Below are 17,977 nucleotides of genomic sequence, written 5' to 3' on the forward strand. Positions count from 1 at the left end.
TTAGGGTGTTTGTATACGACATACGGATCAACGAACCCAACATCATTATCCTTTCTCTTTCTAAGTTCTGTCATCTCATATCTGCATACATGAAAATTGTGAATATATATATTGTGAATATATAATAAAGAAATTGTGAATATAGTAGAAAATAATCACACTTACAGACAATAGCAGCTAATGAGACTTTTGTCGAGAGAGTCCAGTTGGCTTAGTTGGTGTAATTCTGGAAGCTCGACATAGATAATGTCATTGCCACGGAAGTAACGGTGGTTTCTAATTCTGACAGAAAGATAGATTTGTCCCGTATCAGACGCCGACATGTACCACCCGTTTAGTAGGTACATTTGCGTACCCAGTTCACCTAATTTCTCTGGGTTGTATAGACTCTGGCCTGGTACAAATTTCTTGTAAGGATCCACTTCCGGAGCAGATGGTCCTTCAGCGAGCACTTCGGCAATGTTCAAACCAGTGTCCTCATAAAACCGAAGAAATGACTCATAGCCGCCTACCTCCTCCACTAAGTTTAAGTTTGAACCATATTCGTTAGGAACGACAAAGGGGGATTGATTGTTGCGATTGTTGTCCGAGTTGTGCAACACCTTTCCCTACTCTCTTCTTTTTTTGCGCCGCCTCATATGACTTGGTGAGAGAGCGGTCATAGTCTGATATCGGTTGTTTCACGGCACTCTTAAGAGAATCCTGTTTTTTTGTTCCAACTTCTTTCTTAGCTGATTTGGAGGTAGGAAGAAGTATGATGGCTCCGGGTTCTCCCTCGCTCGTCGTGCCTGTTTTGCACCTTCAAAGAAATATGTCACTTCTTTATGTACTGCATCCTTTAATTCATGTTCACTTTTCTCATAAGATAGTTTTTGGGGAATAACTGGATGAGTATTTGCTTTCTGCTTCTTTACCGGCGGGCAGGGCAACGGCTTCGTTTGTAGGGCGGACCTCTTAGGGGCTGGCTTCCTTGGAGGCGGGGGAGGCATTGGAGACCGCCTTGGAGGTAGTGCAGACTTTGGAGGCAGCGGAGGCGTTGGAGACCTCGGCGGAGGAGTTGTGGACTTCCTTGGAGGCAGCGGAGGAGTTGGAGATGGTGGGGATGCAGCAGTGCCTTCAAAGGCATCGTCATTGCCCTGAGCACTATGATGGTTGGGAGAAGCAACAACTGGACTTTGGTTGGCGGAGGCCCTGCTTTGTGAGTACAAAAATAATGAGATATAAGTAAATGCTTATTATTAGTCATGCCCATAGAAAATTATCAAAAAATTGTTTTGTTAACTTTTGTCCGCACCTAATGTCTGCTGGCGGTGGAGTAGACGCCCCAGGGATAATGATGTAGCGCTTGTGCCATAGTATATATGCCTTCTCTGCTTCTCCTAGAGTCTTCTCTCCATCACCTCTAGGAATGTCAAGAGCTAGATCATCATAACCTTTGCTCACTTTATCCACTGCGACCCTAGCATATCCAGGTTGTATTGGTGCCCCATGGATTCTTGGTGTCTTGGTAGGGTCTGGAGGAGTAAAACACCGACAGCGACCTTGATTGTGTCATTCCCCCTTAGAACATGTAGCTCAATTGATGTCATTTGAGTAGTGACATCATCCACGGGGAAGCGCAGCGCTGCGTCATCTTGCTTTGGCAGCTCAGTGGAAGCACAGCTGCTTTTCAACTGACTAGGGGGGCTAATATTAACATTCATTCCTGGCTCTGATGCCTGCCTCTGGGCACTCATTACTATCTACACTTGCTTTCTGATTTCTTCCTGCATTGTTGCTTCCATTGCTTTTTCTCGTTCCTTTGCTTCAAGCACCATTTCCTCCAACATTGTCACCCACGCTGCTTGCTCCTCCTTGCTTCTCTGGTGGCTTCGGTAGGTTTCCCTATCATTAGGGAAACCATGAACCCATGGAGTGTTGCGTCCTAAGCCTCTGGTTCAACCAGTGTGTTCAGCAGTCCCAATGGCATATGTTAGCTCATCCTTCTCTCTATTGGGCTTGAACACACCAATCTCTTTAGCTTCTATAGCAAAAGCCAATTGCCGTGCTGCTGTTTCGAGTTTTTGCCCATACACTGCCAGACCGATCTGTGGGTCGAGTCTTCCCCCATGACCAAAAAACTAATTCTTCGAGCGTGAGGGCCACTTGGCTGATTCTGGTTCGATCCCCTTAGCAATAATGTCCGCTTCCATTTTTTGCCACTTCGGAATGGCAGTATCGTAGCCACCTGATCCCATGTCATGGTGGTATACCTTTTTCGGGCATTCTCTTGGTTCCTTCTCACCCGTGCCTCACCCTCTGCTGATGTCTTGTACTCTACGAAATCATTCCAATAGGGCCTCTGTTTCGAGATCGGGCCCGTAGTAGTATTGAAATTCAGCGTTTCGTTCTTCTTGATGTATGTGTTGTATAGGTGTTTCTTCCAAGTCTGGAATTGTGTGGCCATCTTCTTCATAGCCCACGATCGAACTAGCTCCTTCAATTCATCATCGTTGATATCATCATAATCATCCGCTTGCAATGTGAAATGGGCAAGGATATCATTCCAGAGCAAATTCTTGTCAACATCAGAGACAAAACTAACATCAGGCTCGTTGATCTTTTTCTTCCATTCACGGATACTGATCGGAATTATGTCCCTTACAAGGTACCCACAGTGTTCCACAAATTTCCTTTTATGTGGACCAAGTGGTTCGCCTGTCTCGATGTTGAATTTCGATATTATGTACCGGCCCTCCAGTGGTTTCTTCGGTCCTCGAACATTTTTGCTCTTCGCCGTTGTGGTCGCCGATCCAGAGGGCTACATATAAAAAAATAATAAATAAATATCTTTTGCACACAAAAATATATACAATATTCACATATAATATATATTTAGTATATATACCTCGCCTGTATTTTCTTGCAAAATATTTTCTTGCTCATTTTCAAGAGCTAGGTGTTGACTTCCGTCATCAACATCCTGCTCACTAGCATTGGCAATAATATTCATCATTTCTTCCTCCATGTTGTCTCCCGGGGCAGCCATATCTAACAAATTTAACAAAATTTAAGTCACATATATAAACAAGTCATATACAAATTTATCTAAGTCACATATATATAAACAAGTCATATATGTAAACAAGTCATATATGTACAATAAGTCATAAACAAAATAAATCTAAGTCACATATATAAACAAGTCATATAAACAAGTCATATATATAAACAATTCATATATGTAAACAATCATATATGTCAACAAGTCATATATGTAAACAAGTCATATATGTAAATAAGTCATATAAACAAGTCATATATATAAACAAGTCATATATGTAAACAAGTCATATAAACGACGAATTCGCCCTAGCGAGAACGACAATTCGCTCTAGCGAGAACGACAGGGTGAATTCGTCGTTCTCGCTAGGGCGAATTCGTCGTTCTCGCTAGGGCGAATCGTCGTTCTCGCTAGGGCAAATCGTCGTTCTCGCTAGGACGAATCGTCATTCTCGCTAGGGTATACAACAACGGGGCGGCGTTGCTCCGCATATACAACAACGGGGCGACGTTGCTCCGCATACAACACGACGAGGCGGTGTTGCTCCGCATACAACACAACGAGGCGGCGTTGCTCTGCATACAACACAACGAGGCGGCGTTGCTCCGCATACAACACAACGAGGCGTTCCTCTGCATATATCACATACAAACACATATCGACGTACGTAGGGGTCGGAGGTGACGATCGACGTACGTAGGGGTCGACGGTGATGGGCGTCCGGAGGCGGTGATGACGAGGCGGCGAGGGGCGTGGCCGGCGGCCGAGGCTCCTCCTCCTCCCTTCTCCTTCCTCCTCCCTTCTCCTTCTTCCTTCTCCCTTCTCCTTCTCCTCCCTTCTCCTTCTTCCTTCTCCCTTCTCTCCTCCACCTCCCTTCTCTCCTCTACTGCCCTGCTCCTCCTCTCCTCCAATCCGGCGGTTCAGGGGGCAGGGCACCAGTCCGGCGGTGGGGACGGCCACGGTGGAGCGGGGCTGGGCCGGCCGCGGCGGAGCGGGGCCAGGGCGGGGACGGCTGCGGTGGAGCGGGGATGGGCCGGGGTGGTCGGGGGGCAGCGCGTCGGCGAGCGCGCTTAGTCGGGGCGTGCGATGTTGGGGCGGTGGGGCGCTGGTGCGCGTGCGGGCGCTCGCGAGGTGCGGCGTCGGTAGCGGATCGGACGAGCGGCGGCGGGTCTGTTAGGGCTTGGCTCGGTAGTGGGGAGGAGGAAGAAGAGGGGCCAGGGCGAGCGTAGAGGCTATATAAGGGAGAGAACCTTTAGTCTCGGGCGCCACCACCAGCCGTGACTAAAGGCCCTTTAGTCCCGGGCCCTGTTAACGCTCGGGAGCACCCGGGACTAAAGGTAAGGTAACCTTTAGTCCCGGCTGGTGGTGGCACCCGAGACTAAAGGTTTTTGGCGGGCAGCCAAACTGCAGTTTCGCTGCCCGCCAATTCATTAGGATTTTAATATATTTCTTTTTACACAAATGATAAACGGATAGTTAATTACACAGAAAATTAAATAAAAGACATAAAAATATTTTAAAAAAATATTGATTCTATTTTGCTTTATTGCACACAGGAAAATTATGTGACCTAAAGTTTTAATTTTTAACAAGTTTTAAAACACAATATAGTGTTTAAATTACTATTTCAATAATGCAAAAATATAGTGTTTAATTAAATTTAGAAAAACTCTTGTGTTTCGACTGGAAATTTGTTTTCACATCATTTGAACGTGACATAATCCCACCATCAAACATAAATTTGTTTTCACATCATTTCAATGTGACATAATCCCAACATCAAACATAAATTTGTTTTCACATCATTTCAACGTGACATAATTCAACATCAAACATAAATTCACAATTATTACATAATATCTCTAATACACACTATTGAACATCAATATATATATCAAGCGGGCACAGTAATAAACTTCTTCTTGACGTATGTCCCTTGGTTATGATCGCGCCGTAACCATGGAGTGTCCTCATCATTTAGCTAGATGCTAGGGTCTTTGTTCACTGTGAAGGGTGAAATTCGGTCATCATTTTTATAATCTTCTGACATGTCTTACTTGTCTTCGATTCCGACGATGTTTCTTTTTTCTGAAAGAACTATGTAACGCTTTAGCTCATCATTGATTGGGTGGTTGTTGTTTTTCCCTCTCTTCGGTTTTGTAGACATGTCCTTGACATAGAACACCTGAGTCACATCCTTCGCAAGGACAAACGATTCGCCTTTGTACCCAATATTGTTGAGGTCCACTGTTGTCACTCCATACTGGTTGTCGACTACTACGCCGCCTCCAGTCGTCTTTACCCACTAGCACTTGAATAAAGGTACCTTAAAATGAGATGCATAGTCTAGTTCCCATATCTCCTCTATGCGGCCATAGTATATTTGCTTGTTCCACTAGGGTCGGTGGCATCTATGCGGACACCACTGTTCTGGTTGGTGCTCCTTTTATCTTGTGCTACTGTGTAAAATGTATTCCCATTTATCTCATACCCTTTGTATGTGAGGATATGCAATGATGGCTGCCTAGCCAACAAATACAGCTCCTCATCAATACTCTCATCACCCTGACATTCTTTTCGCAACCAGTTGCTGAAAGTTTCCATGTGCTGACGCGTAATCCATGCTTCAGACTTCCCTGAGAACTCAGAACGGAGGAGGTTCTTGTGTGTCTCGATATACGGATCTACCAAGGAGGAGTTCTGTAGAACTATGTAGTGTGCTTTATTGAAATAATCATCACCCTTACCAATATATGTTTTCTTCCTTAGTGTCCCCTTTTCACTTAGTCTCCCCTCATGTCACGATTCAGGAACACCAATCGGGTTAATATCGGGAATGAAGTCAACACAGAACTCAATGACCTCCTCTGTTCTGTAGCCCTTGGCGATGCTTCCTTCTGGTCGAGCACGGTTGCGAACATATTTCTTTAGGATTCCCATAAATCTCTCAAAGGGGAACATGTTGTGTAGGAACACAGGACTGAGAATAGTAATCTCCTTGACCAGATGAACTAGGAGGTGTGTCATGATATCAAAGAAGGAAGGAGGGAACACCAACTCAAAGCTAACAAGACATTGAACCACATCATTCTGTAGTTTTGCTAGATCCGTTGGATCGATTGCCTTCTGAGAAATTGCATCGAGGAATGCACATAGCTTCACGATGGCTAGACGTACATTTGGCGGTAGAATTCCTCTTAATGCAACTAGAAGCAATTAAGTCATGAGCACGTGGCAGTCATGGGACTTTAAGTGTCTAAATTTCTTCTCTGGCACATTTATTATACCCTTTATATTCGAGGAGAATCCAGACGGTACCTTAATGCTATCTAGGCATTCAAACAAGATGTCCTTCTCTTCTTTGCTAAGAGTGTAGCTGGCAGGACTTAAGTACTGGCGTCCATCATCTGTCTTCTCTGGATGTAGGTTGTCTCGTTCTTTCAAACACCATAGGTCCTGTCGTGCTTCAATTGTGTCCTTAGGCTTCCCATACACGCCCATGAAGCCTAGCAGGTTCACACAAAGATTCTTTGTTAGGTGCATCATGTCGATCGAGCTGCGGACCTCTAGGACTTGCCAATAGGGTAGCTCCCAAAATATGGACTTCTTCTTCCACATGGGTGTGTGACTGTTGGCGTCCTTCGAAACAGGTTGGCTGCCAGGTCCCTTTCCAAATATTACTTTCACATCATTGACCATATCGAGGACGTCCTCACCAGTTCAGTTGCGAGGCTTGGTCTGGTGGTCTGCCTTACCTTTAAAATGCTTGCCTTTCTTTCTTACGGGGTGATTTGCAGGAAGAAATCGTTGGTGCCCAAGGTACACGACCTTGCGACACTTTTTCAAGAATATACCTTTCATGTCACCAAAACAGTGCGTGCATGCATTATATCCCTTGTTTGATTGTCCTAAAAGATTACTTAGAGCTGGCCAATCATTGATTATTACGAACAACAATGCTCGCAGGTCAAAGTGCTCCTGCTTGTGCTCATCCCACATGCGTACACCTGGCTTGTTCCACAAAAGTAGAAGTTCTTCAACTTGTGGCCTTAGGTACACATCGATGTCGTTGCCAGGTTGCTTTGGGCCTTGGATGAGCACCGGCATCATAATAAACTTACGCTTCATGCATAACTAGGGAGGAAGGTTATAGATACATAGAGTAACAGGCCAAGTGCCGTGACTACTGCTCTGCTCCCTGAAAGGATTCATACCATCCGTACTTAAAGCAAACCTTAAGTTTCTTGCGTCACTTGCAAACTCGGGGAATTCTCTATCGATTGCTCTCCACTGGGACCCATCAGCAGGGTGTCTCAACATATTGTCTACCTTACGGTCTTCTTTGTGCCATCGCAACAACTTTGCATGGTCTCTATTTCTAAAAAGACGTTTCAAGCGTGGTATTATAGGAGCCTACCACATAACCTTGGCAGGGATTTTCTTCTTGGGACGTTCGCCCTCAACATCACCAGGGTCATCTCGCCTGATCTTATACCGCAACGCGTGACATACAGGGCATGCATCCAACTTCTCGTACTCCATGCCATGGTAGAGGATGCAGTCATTAGGACATGCATGTATCTTCTGGATTTCTAATCCTAAAGGGCAGACTACCTATTTTGCTTCGTATGTAGTGCTGGGCAATTCGTTATCCTTCGGAAGCATCTTCTTTTGGATTTTTAGTAACTCCACGAATCCCTTGTCCGATACACCATTCTTTGCCTTCCATTACAGCAATTCCAATGTGGTACCTAACTTTTTCTGCCCCGCATCACAAGTTGGGTATAGCAATTTCTTGTGATCCTCTAGCATGCGGTTGAACTTGATCTTCTCCTTTTCACTTTCGCATTCTCTTTGTGCGTCATGAATGGCCTGACCAAGATCGTCAGCGGGCTCCTCCTCTGCCCCTACCTCTTCTTCAGCAGGCTTCTCCTCTGCCCCCACCTCTTCTTCAGCGGGCTTCTCCTTTGCCCCCACCTCTTCTTTAGCTTCCCCCATTGCAGTATCATTGAAGGCACCATATTCAGCAAAAATGTCATCATCGCCCCATTGTTCTTCTTCACCTTCTTCCATTACAACTTTGGTTTCTCCATGCTTCGTCCAACAAATATAGTTTAGCATGAAACCTGACTTGAACAAGTGTGAATGAAGAGTCTTTGAGTTAGCATATTCCATCGTATTCTTACATACGGCACATGGGCAGCACATGAAACCACCACGTTTGTTTGCCTTGGCCGCACGTAACAAAGAATGCACGCCGTCCATGAACTCTTGGGAATGACGATCAGCATTGTACATCCAATGCCGACTCATCTGCATTACATGATATAAATACCGTATTAAAACCTAGAACATAATTAGTTAATTATACAACATGCATACCACCACAAAAGCTATAAATTTAAGAAAGCCTCGCTACAATGTAGACAATCCCAACTACCACTAAAAACACTAAAGCTAAAATGCACTTCAGCAGCACAAGGATTTCGCGACCAATCCCAACTAAAATAGACAGATCCCCTGTTTGTTCAACATCTTTGGGCTTCTTCGGCTGGATCACTGCCTCATTAGCCGCCATATCTACCTGTTGTGCAAGATATTTTTGCACGAGTTCAACATACTCTTCCTCCCAGTAGAAGCCTGAACATCCAGTGCCATCCCACTAAAATTAAAACAGAAAATTAGAACTTTAATCACAACCATCATGAAAATAGGTATAAACTAACCATAGTCATTAAATACGATAAAATAACTCACATTGTGATCCGGACACTTGTAGAAAATGCGACCCTTGTTGGGACCCTTCTTCTTCACTCGGTACTCCATCACAATCTTCATCTCATCACAACACTTGCCGCATGCAATGAGTGGGAGGCCCGGCCTAAGTCGCTTTGGAAACCCATGAGAGGCCGAGGACCCGGAAGCAGTTGCCATCTACTCTCTATACTCATTTTTTAATACACTATAAATTTCTCATTTTATAAACAAATAAAATTAAAAAACTCTAAAATTCTCTATATCTCTAAACAATGAAGTGTGCTATGCATGCTACAAATGAACGATGAATACTAGTTTTTAATAGCTACTTTAACCTTCCTTCATGTAAATATGCAAGCTTGAAGTGATTTTGAGCTCAAATTGCTTACAAATGAAAAAAAACCACAATAAAGAACCATATATACATAGTGAACAAAATGAGATAAGACAATGGTGAAACATGAGAGTATGAAGTTGGTAACCTTTAGAACCGAAGAATCGACGGAGAAATCGAAGAAATCGACGGAGGAATCGAAGAATGGATGGAGAAAGAGCAAGAACACTGCTTAAATTTGAACTGAAGCTCTCGGGCGGGCTCGGAGAGAAAGAAGACGGCCAGTAGGATTTATAGGGGGGGACCTTTAGTCCCGGTTGGTGGATCCAACCGGGACTAAAGGTCACTTTCCAGTCCCGGGCCACGCCACTAGCCGAGACAAGAGCTTTACTCCCGGTTGGAGTCACCAACCGGGAGTAAAGGTCGACCTTTAGTCCCGGTTGGTGGCTCCAACCGGGACTAAAGGTCCCCTGCCACAATGGCCTGACGCAGGAGCCGTTGGGCAGGGATCTTTAGTCACGATTGGAGCCACCAACCGGGACTAAAGGTCTCTCTAGTCCCGGGCGTAATATTTCCTAGGACTAGAGCCTGGTTTGGCCCTTGGATCAAAGGTCTGTTCTCTACTAGTGCGCGGGTGTCCGTCCGAACTCCCCATTCCGCCTCTCGCCCTCTTCATCTCTCGGTCTCTGTCGCATCCGCTGATAGCAGCAGAGCCCCGCACTGCCATCGCTGCCTCCTTCCTCCACCCAAGTTGACCATGCCGTCTCCTCCCTCTCGGCCTCTTCCCCAACCTCAGTCATCGCTGGAATGCCTCACCACCGTGGGCCATCACCGCTGCCCCTGCCGATGGCCGCTGGGCACATGTGCCGAGGCGTCTCATATCCTCCCCGGCCGAGCCAAGGGCACCCACGACTATGCCCGGTGATGGTGGCGCGCGCGTGCCGCCGGCTCCCACCCCGACGGCCGTCGACCGATCCTAGCCTCCCCTCCATCAACGATGTCGTGTTTCAGACGTATGTTTTCCAATGTTTCATCTGGATGTTTCGTATGTGCAATTGCTATATACGCATGTTGCAAGTATATATTTCATGTGTTTCACACGTATATTTCAAATGTTTTATCTAGATGTTGCAAAGGTATATCTGGATGTAGCATAACATACATGTTACAAACGTATGTTTCAAATGTTTTAGATGTTTCATATGTATGTTGCAAGTGTTTTATCTATATGTTGCAAAACTAGATCTGGACGTTGCATATGTTTGTAATGGCTTTCAAGTGTTTCCTAGGTGTTTTGCTAGTGTTTCAGACGTATGTTCCAAATGTTTCAGTTATTTCGGGAATATGTTGCAAGTGTTTCAGACGTATGTTGCAAAATGAGATCTGGCGTTGCACATTTTGTAATGGGACCCACCAGCTACAACCATATGTATGTTGCAAGTGTTTTATCTATATGTTGCAAAACTAGATCTGGACGTTGCACATGTTTGTAATGGCTTTCAAGTGTTTCCTAGGTGTTTTGCTAGTGTTTCAGACGTATGTTCCAAATGTTTCAGCTATTTCGGAAATATGTTGCAAGTGTTTCAGACGTATGTTGCAAAATAAGATCTGGCGTTGCACATTTTGTAATGGGGCCCACCAGCTACAACCACCTGCTACAACTGCTGGGGTGCCACCGAGCGGGAGCAGACAGGCGCGTGAGAAGCGGAGGGGGCGCGAGTGGTCCCCGCGCGTAGTCTGGTAGCGCGGGCTTGCTGCTAGGGCGCCGCCAAGCGGCGTAGCCGGGCGCGTGAGAAATTGAGCGCAGGCATGGAGCCCACGTGGTGGGCCACGCGAAAACAGACGGTGCAGCCTCCATTTCTCTTTCGCGCCCGGCAGTGTCCGACACTAGCGCTCCGGATCAGACGTCTGTGCGCTAACAAGTCTGCACGAGGAAAGCACTTGTTGGTAATGGCCCCGTTCGCTTCGCTGAAAAAATAAGCCGAAACATTGTTTCGGCTGATTTATTGTGAGAGAAAAATACTATTCTGGCTGAAAAAATAAGTTGAAAAGTACGGATTACAAGAGAAGCGAACGTGGTGAATATTATACGGAAAACATCGAAGACTACCGCACACGATCCATAGGGGTCTACAAACAGAATTCGGAGAGAGCATGCAACTTAGCGTTCATGTATTTTTAATCTGCGAAAATCAGATATCAATCTACCACATAGACTGTTGTGCGAAATAAAGTGATAGGGCAAGTAGGCAGAGCAGCCTTCAGACCACCGATTGCCCAACGCGGGCTAATGGTCACATTGTTGTCGTCGTGGATTCGTGGGTGTCCTACAGTCTGCGAGTAAATTTTTCATTGAGTTACTACAGCTCTAGTCCCTTGGTCAAAAAAAAAAAGCGCACAGCTGGCTTCCAAAAAGTCAAAAAATTTTAATTTACCTAAATATATCTAAAAAATACTTATACTTATGATGCGTAACAAGTATCGTTAGATTGATAATAGAATATACTTCCATAATAAATTTATATAGATATATAAATATTAATATTATTTTCTATAATACCTGGTTAAATTTAAAAATATTTGACTTCTCGAGATGTGAGATGCCCATTTATTTTGAGATTACCGTTCGGATGGTATGGTTCTGAAGGAATTTGGATGGTTTGGAAGAATTCTGGAGGAATTTGTGAGAGAAAAACACTGTTCCGGATGAAAAAAGAAGCGGATCAAGCCGGATTTAAAGGCACACGAACGGAGCCTAAGGGAGTAGTTCAACTTTCTCTCTCTAGTACAATACTAATTTGTCACCAGGTCCTTCCTTTCTTGCCACAACGCGTGCTTCAATGGCAACTTCCGCTTTTTGTTAGAACAAGCACTTAGTCCACTTTTTTCTAAAATACGGTTTCACTTAGCCTGCATCCTCTCGTCCGAATATATAATGCAAGTCTCATTCGGCAACTAAACACACTCTTACCATCTTTGGAGCTACTATTTAGATTGATATGGACATGAGATGCAAGCTCCTTCGCAAAAGAGAGAGAGAGCGCGCGCTACTAGACATGCTACTGGAGCATTGGGGAAGCCCAGGGCTTCTAATAAAAGCATATAACTCCACACACATATTGGCTTTATTGAGTCATACCCCGCGCCGTCCGCGCGCGAATCACCTTTTTCCTGCCAAAACAGGTGCAGCGTTTTTGTTTGTTGGACCGAATGAGCAAATGGATGAAGGCCGCTAGTTAGGATTGGGCCTTGGGACATGAATGAAAAGAACTTAAAAGGCTGGAATGTGAGAAACGAGCAACGAGATCAAACAGCCCAGGTAGCCCAACTAACCGTCTGTCCGAGCGAGGCTGAACACAATGGTACACGGGCTATACCGGCCAGGTAACTCTTTGTCCTCTGTTTTTTTCCTATTGGGTCCAATGTCACTTCTTAAAAAAGTTCATTGGTTTTCACTTCAAAAAAAGTTGTTTCGGTTTTTTTTATTGTTTTCTGGTTTTTGTATTTTGTATCATTCAATCAGCCTGTTCGCTGGTTGGTTTCAGCTAGCCCAAACCAGCCAGCCAACAGTATTTTTCTCTCACAATAAACCAGCACCAGCCAGTCCAAACCAGCCCAAAAACCAACTAGTGAACAGGCCGAATATTGTTAATAATTGTTTCAACATTTTGAATGACTTAATTCAACATTATCAAAAACTAAGACCATTTGTGTGAAAATGTGAACACATTGGATTTTCTAAATATTGACATAGTATATATCTAAGTGCATAGCAAATGCTTATCTAAAAAAGCCAATGTCTTACAATTTGAAATGAAAGAGTAGTACGTTATCAAAATGCTGAAATAGTATGTTAGGAAATGTTGATTCTTTTTGAAAAAATTCAAAAGGTTAGGAAAAATATATTGATCTCATTTGTTAAATTTATTCTAGCTCAAACTGTTTTCAGATACATGAATGTTTCCCAACGACAATGATCATGGACGCGTTGCCTTCCTCAGTCGCAAGGCGGACACTGACCACTGCAAGTGGACGATCGGGGTGATGGAACTGGAGAGCAACGAGGTTATTGGAAACTTTGTTGTTCTTCCTGACGACCTCCTCCATCCACCGCCGGTCCTGAGTTTTTCTAGCCTAGAACGAGAACTAATATAGAGGCCTATAGTCCATTTTCTAAAAATATTTATATATATTTCTCTCTATATATATAGTCTCACAAATACACATCAATTTAGATAATAATATTCGATGCACTAAAAAAACTTATATAGAATATCTCAAAGTTTATAAAATGGACAGATGTAATATTAAATTACTTACTTGGCACTTGACATTATCTTAAACAATTTCTTCTAACATTTCGAGATGCAAAATCATTGATTATACTATTGATATCGATCTCATCCAATAATTTCTTCTCAATGCATAAAGTCGCCAAACCATTTAACCTTTCTTGAGACATCGTTGACCTCAAATAGTTCTTCAATAATTTTAACTTTGAAAAGCTTCTTTCAGCCGATGCGACAGCCACAGGAACGGTAAATAAGATCCGATAAGCAATGGAAATATTTGGATAACAATCCACCTCTCCGACATGCTCGAAAATCTCCATAGCAGACAATGCACCTTCTGGCAAAGTGAATTTCAAAATCTTCAATTCAAAAATAAGATCATGTATCTCAACATCAGATGATCCATCAGCCGATTTTTTTTTGGCAAATTTAGTGCAGCGCTCTTCAAGTTCAATATCATCTAATGACTTTAGGGTGCTTGAGCTCATTAAGAAACCAAATATATCTTTAAACTCCATGAGTTCTTCAAATCTATTCTTTAAAGAAGTTCTTGCCATATCAACCACAGCAAGAAAATATTTGACTTCAAAAGCCTTCTCAGGTTCTAGAATTTCTTCTTGGCAATTACTTTCGTCAAATTGTTTCTTCCCCGTAGCACGACGTTTTACTGGAAATGATGCCTCTACACCCATGTCTGATGCAATGCCTTTGGCGATAATCAGACTAGAAGAAAACCCCTCATTTCTGTATGTCTCAAAGTATTGCATCATACCTTGTATTTGCTGCAATGTAGAGTCAATGCACATGTCTAGCGACTGCAACTTCTTGCCTACTTTATTCACGGCAAATAAAATATCATTCCAGATAACCATACCAAGTATAAACTCAAAGTTGCCAAGGGCATCAAATAAAATTTTTGCATCACTTTTATCCTTAGGTTCAATATCAGGAGAATGACGTAACTCAGATAAAGCTGACCTTAACTCAATAGTTTGATATCTTATTGCTGAAACACTTTTGATTCGACTCTCCCAACGAGTATTGGACAATGAGTTAAACTAGGAACATGTTTAAGCAAGACATTCCACCTTTTTGTAGAACCAGCAAATAGCACATATATGCGTCGAACAATTCCAAAAAATGAAATAGCTTTACCACATGATTTTGCCATATCACATAGAGTAAGATTGAGATTATGACAAGCACATGGCATATATAATACTCTTGGATTGATATCAATTAACCTTTTTTGTACCCCCTTGGTGTTTTCCTTTCATGTTAGAACCATTGTCATAGCCTTGACCCCTTATATCATTAATATTAAGGCCGAAGGAGTTCATAGCCTCAACCAATACATTAAAAAGCCCCAAACCAGATGTGTCTTCCACCTTCAAGAACCCTAAAAAATATTCCTCAATTTTTATTTGGGCATCAGACAAATTAACACATCGAACTAACAAAGTTATTTGTTCTTGATGACTCACATCAGGGGTGCAATCAAGAATAATGGAAAAATACTTGGCCTCTTTAACAACCTTTATGATAGAGTTTGTGATATCAGCAGCCAGAAGAGAAATCAACTCATTCTGAATTTTATGACTATGAAAATGATAATGAATTTCTTTGTTCCGAATACGTCTAAGGTGGTCTTGCATTAGGAAGTCAAATTCTGCTATCATCTCGGCACAAGCTAAGAAATTGCCATTATTATCATTATAAAGTTGCTCACTACTTCCTCTAAAAGCCAAATTGCGTTTGCCAAGAAATTTCACAATTGCAACTATTCTTAATAAAACTAGCCTCAAATGTTCTTTCTCCTTTGTGATTTGCTGCTGCAATTCTTTGTCAATTGTTTGCTTTTTCCGCATTATAGCTCTCAATTCATTCCAACTGTTCATATTACTAATATGCTCGGCACTATTTTCATGGTCTTTAAGCTTCAAACTAATATGCCTCCAATCTCTATACCCATCATTTGCTAAGGCACTTGGATTCTTGCTAGTGCTAGACTTGAAGATCTTAACGTAATAACAAAATACTTTGTCAACATCCTTTGAATAAACTAACCATTTTCTATCATGTAACTCTCCATTGCTTAGTTTTCTAGAATAATGGGCATATGAAAAATGTCTTGAGGCAGCATCATGAGGGAATTTGATATTCTCTTCTCTTATAGGCCCTTTCTCTACTAATATGTCTCGTGCTTTATTATCAAGTTTATCCCAATTTCTTGGATCATAAATATCCAAAGTGTAAACCAGTTGCTCATCAATACTAGTAGATTGTTCTTGTGCACCCGATGCATGAACGGTGTTCTCAGGGTCACTTACATTGTTATCATCGACACCGATGTCGACATTTTCTTCCTCATTCTCATTAGTTGGTTCATCCAAAGCAACTATCGCCAGCTCATCAGGATTCGTCGAAGCAGCTGTACTACTCTTGAAAAAATTATCAATAGATCCTCTTTGTGATTCTATCAATGCATCCACACGTCTTTTCCTTTTCCTTTTGTCATTATCAGATTCAAACTTTCTAAATGACATTACATCCCACGATCCTGAAATTTAAATAAACACAAAATAGTTAAAAAGTGAAAGCGTATGTAACTTGAAATGTACAAATAAATTAATCATCAATATGTGCAGCAACAGTGCTTACCTTTGGATGGACGTGGACTGATCCTTTCTGTCCTCTACCAACTGCCGTGGTGTGTGGATCTTGCGTGATGATAGATGAGGGCACGATGGATCAAGGATCACTGATGATTGACAGGATCATGGGATCGTCAGATACTCAGATCGAATAGAAATATAGAATACTCAGGGAGCCTAAGAAGTGTACAGTTGCTCGATTACCTCCTGAGTCTTGATGTGTTGCGTTGCTTCCGGCGGGCGGCCGTGGCGCCGCACGTTCGCTCCGTCTTCCGAGTGGAATAGGGCGACACCACACCAGAGTCAAGTCAAATACTACAAACCTAAGACCTGCGCTACTTCTGTATGACTATATTTGGGCCATAGAAGCCCACGTACGTATACATACCAGTACTAATGCACTATATGGGGTGAGGCCTATGGCAATCCCAGGCCTAGTGGGGTGGCACACCCTGCACACCGCCAGTGCCGGCCCTGCCTCCATCTTGGCATGATGAAGATCCTAAATAGAGCCCATTTGTTTGAGTTTCTGCCATAAGTTGTCAGAAAAGCTACGGAAGAAAATTGCTTTTGGGGGGGGGGGGGGGGGGGGGGGGTTATATTTATGAAAGATTGCTTTTCAAATAAAATTATAGGCAACTTTTGAAACTTGCTTCTCAGAAAGGGTCTTTTTCGATTTCTCATCTGCTTTGAGAGTTGTACAAAAGCCATGATATTAGAAATTAGAATAGGCCTGAACAAGCAGGGCCATAGACACCATCAATGGATCTGTGCTTAATTTGGTTGCTACTCTCCTCCGAAAGTTTTCAAGTGCACACAATTTTTTTCTGTTCTAATAAAAAAAGATTGTGTATGCAGAACTCTCTAATTAAAGCCCTATTTGTTTTAGCTTAGGATTTTGGGTTGTACTTTTTTACAATTCCAAGCTGAAATAAACGAGCAGCTTTATTTCTACACAGATTTTAACAAACTAGCTTGTCGGGTTAAGGGTTATTGCAATCCACTCTCCAATGGATTCTAACAGACTGTAGCATAGTACATGTTTATCCCTATGCCAGGGGAGTGTGAGGTTTTTGTTCTGTGCAGTATTTTCCTTTATTAGAGATAAATAAACGTGGGCTGCAGTGCAAAAGTAAACGCACGCTATATACATTCAGAACAGGAATATATATATATATATATATATATATATATATATATATATATATATATATATATATAAGTCAAACAAATGCAGTAAAGAAGAAATGTGGCCTGAACATTCAGAACAGGAGGAGAATGCACTGCAAATATTATTAACTTTTCAAGAGAGGAGACCCAGAGAGCAAGCAGAACAGTGTCCGACGAGGCTGCTTCGACAGACGTGGCACTGAACCAGGGTGGTCGTCGCGCAAGGAAAGCTCGCTGAAGGCGCTGCTGAAGGCATTTATTTATTATTAGTAGGTTGTCATGTTGCGACGTCTCATGACAGTCCGTTGCCTCCTGTTGAGCTTGAGCGTTGGGAGGTGATCCGGAACTGAATGTGAAGCACGGCGGTTCGAATGCCTCCTGTTGCTGAGGAGCAGCAATGAGTCGAGGCCCCAGAGCATCAGGGTGCTGGGGCAGCCTCTGCCGAATGATTAAAATGCAAGTCAACGACATTGTCAAGTTTTCTGTTAGAACATGGACTGTGTTAGGCACGTGACATCTTATCTTACTATTATTAATCAGAGATCTCAAAAGAGGCTCTACAGAAACTACATAAAAGTAACATCCTAAACCTGCATCTAGTTACCCGCTAAATGACATAATATATTTTCTTATAGAGGTTGGCCCTACCAACTCTTACCCTTTTTCACTTACCTAAATCATTAGTTTTTGCATAACTTAGCTACTTAATTAGAAGAATTACCAGAAC

The 17,977-nt window shown here is 42.9% G+C and overlaps 1 protein-coding gene across 1 annotated transcript; it reads right to left on the minus strand.

The window, feature by feature from the left end:
• Positions 1-13,467: 13,467 nt before the first annotated feature.
• Positions 13,468-16,564, minus strand: LOC136510525 (uncharacterized). The gene is made up of 3 exons (XM_066504942.1): positions 16,459-16,564; positions 14,911-15,986; positions 13,468-14,358 (listed from the first exon to the last, which is right to left on the minus strand). The coding sequence occupies exons 1-3, from the start codon at positions 16,562-16,564 to the stop codon at positions 13,468-13,470; spliced, it is 2,073 nt and encodes a 690-aa protein (XP_066361039.1).
• Between the last annotated feature and the right edge of the window lie 1,413 nt (positions 16,565-17,977).

Source organism: Miscanthus floridulus, chromosome 16, assembly GCF_019320115.1.
Source record: "Miscanthus floridulus cultivar M001 chromosome 16, ASM1932011v1, whole genome shotgun sequence".
Classification (NCBI taxonomy): Eukaryota; Viridiplantae; Streptophyta; class Magnoliopsida; order Poales; family Poaceae; genus Miscanthus; species Miscanthus floridulus.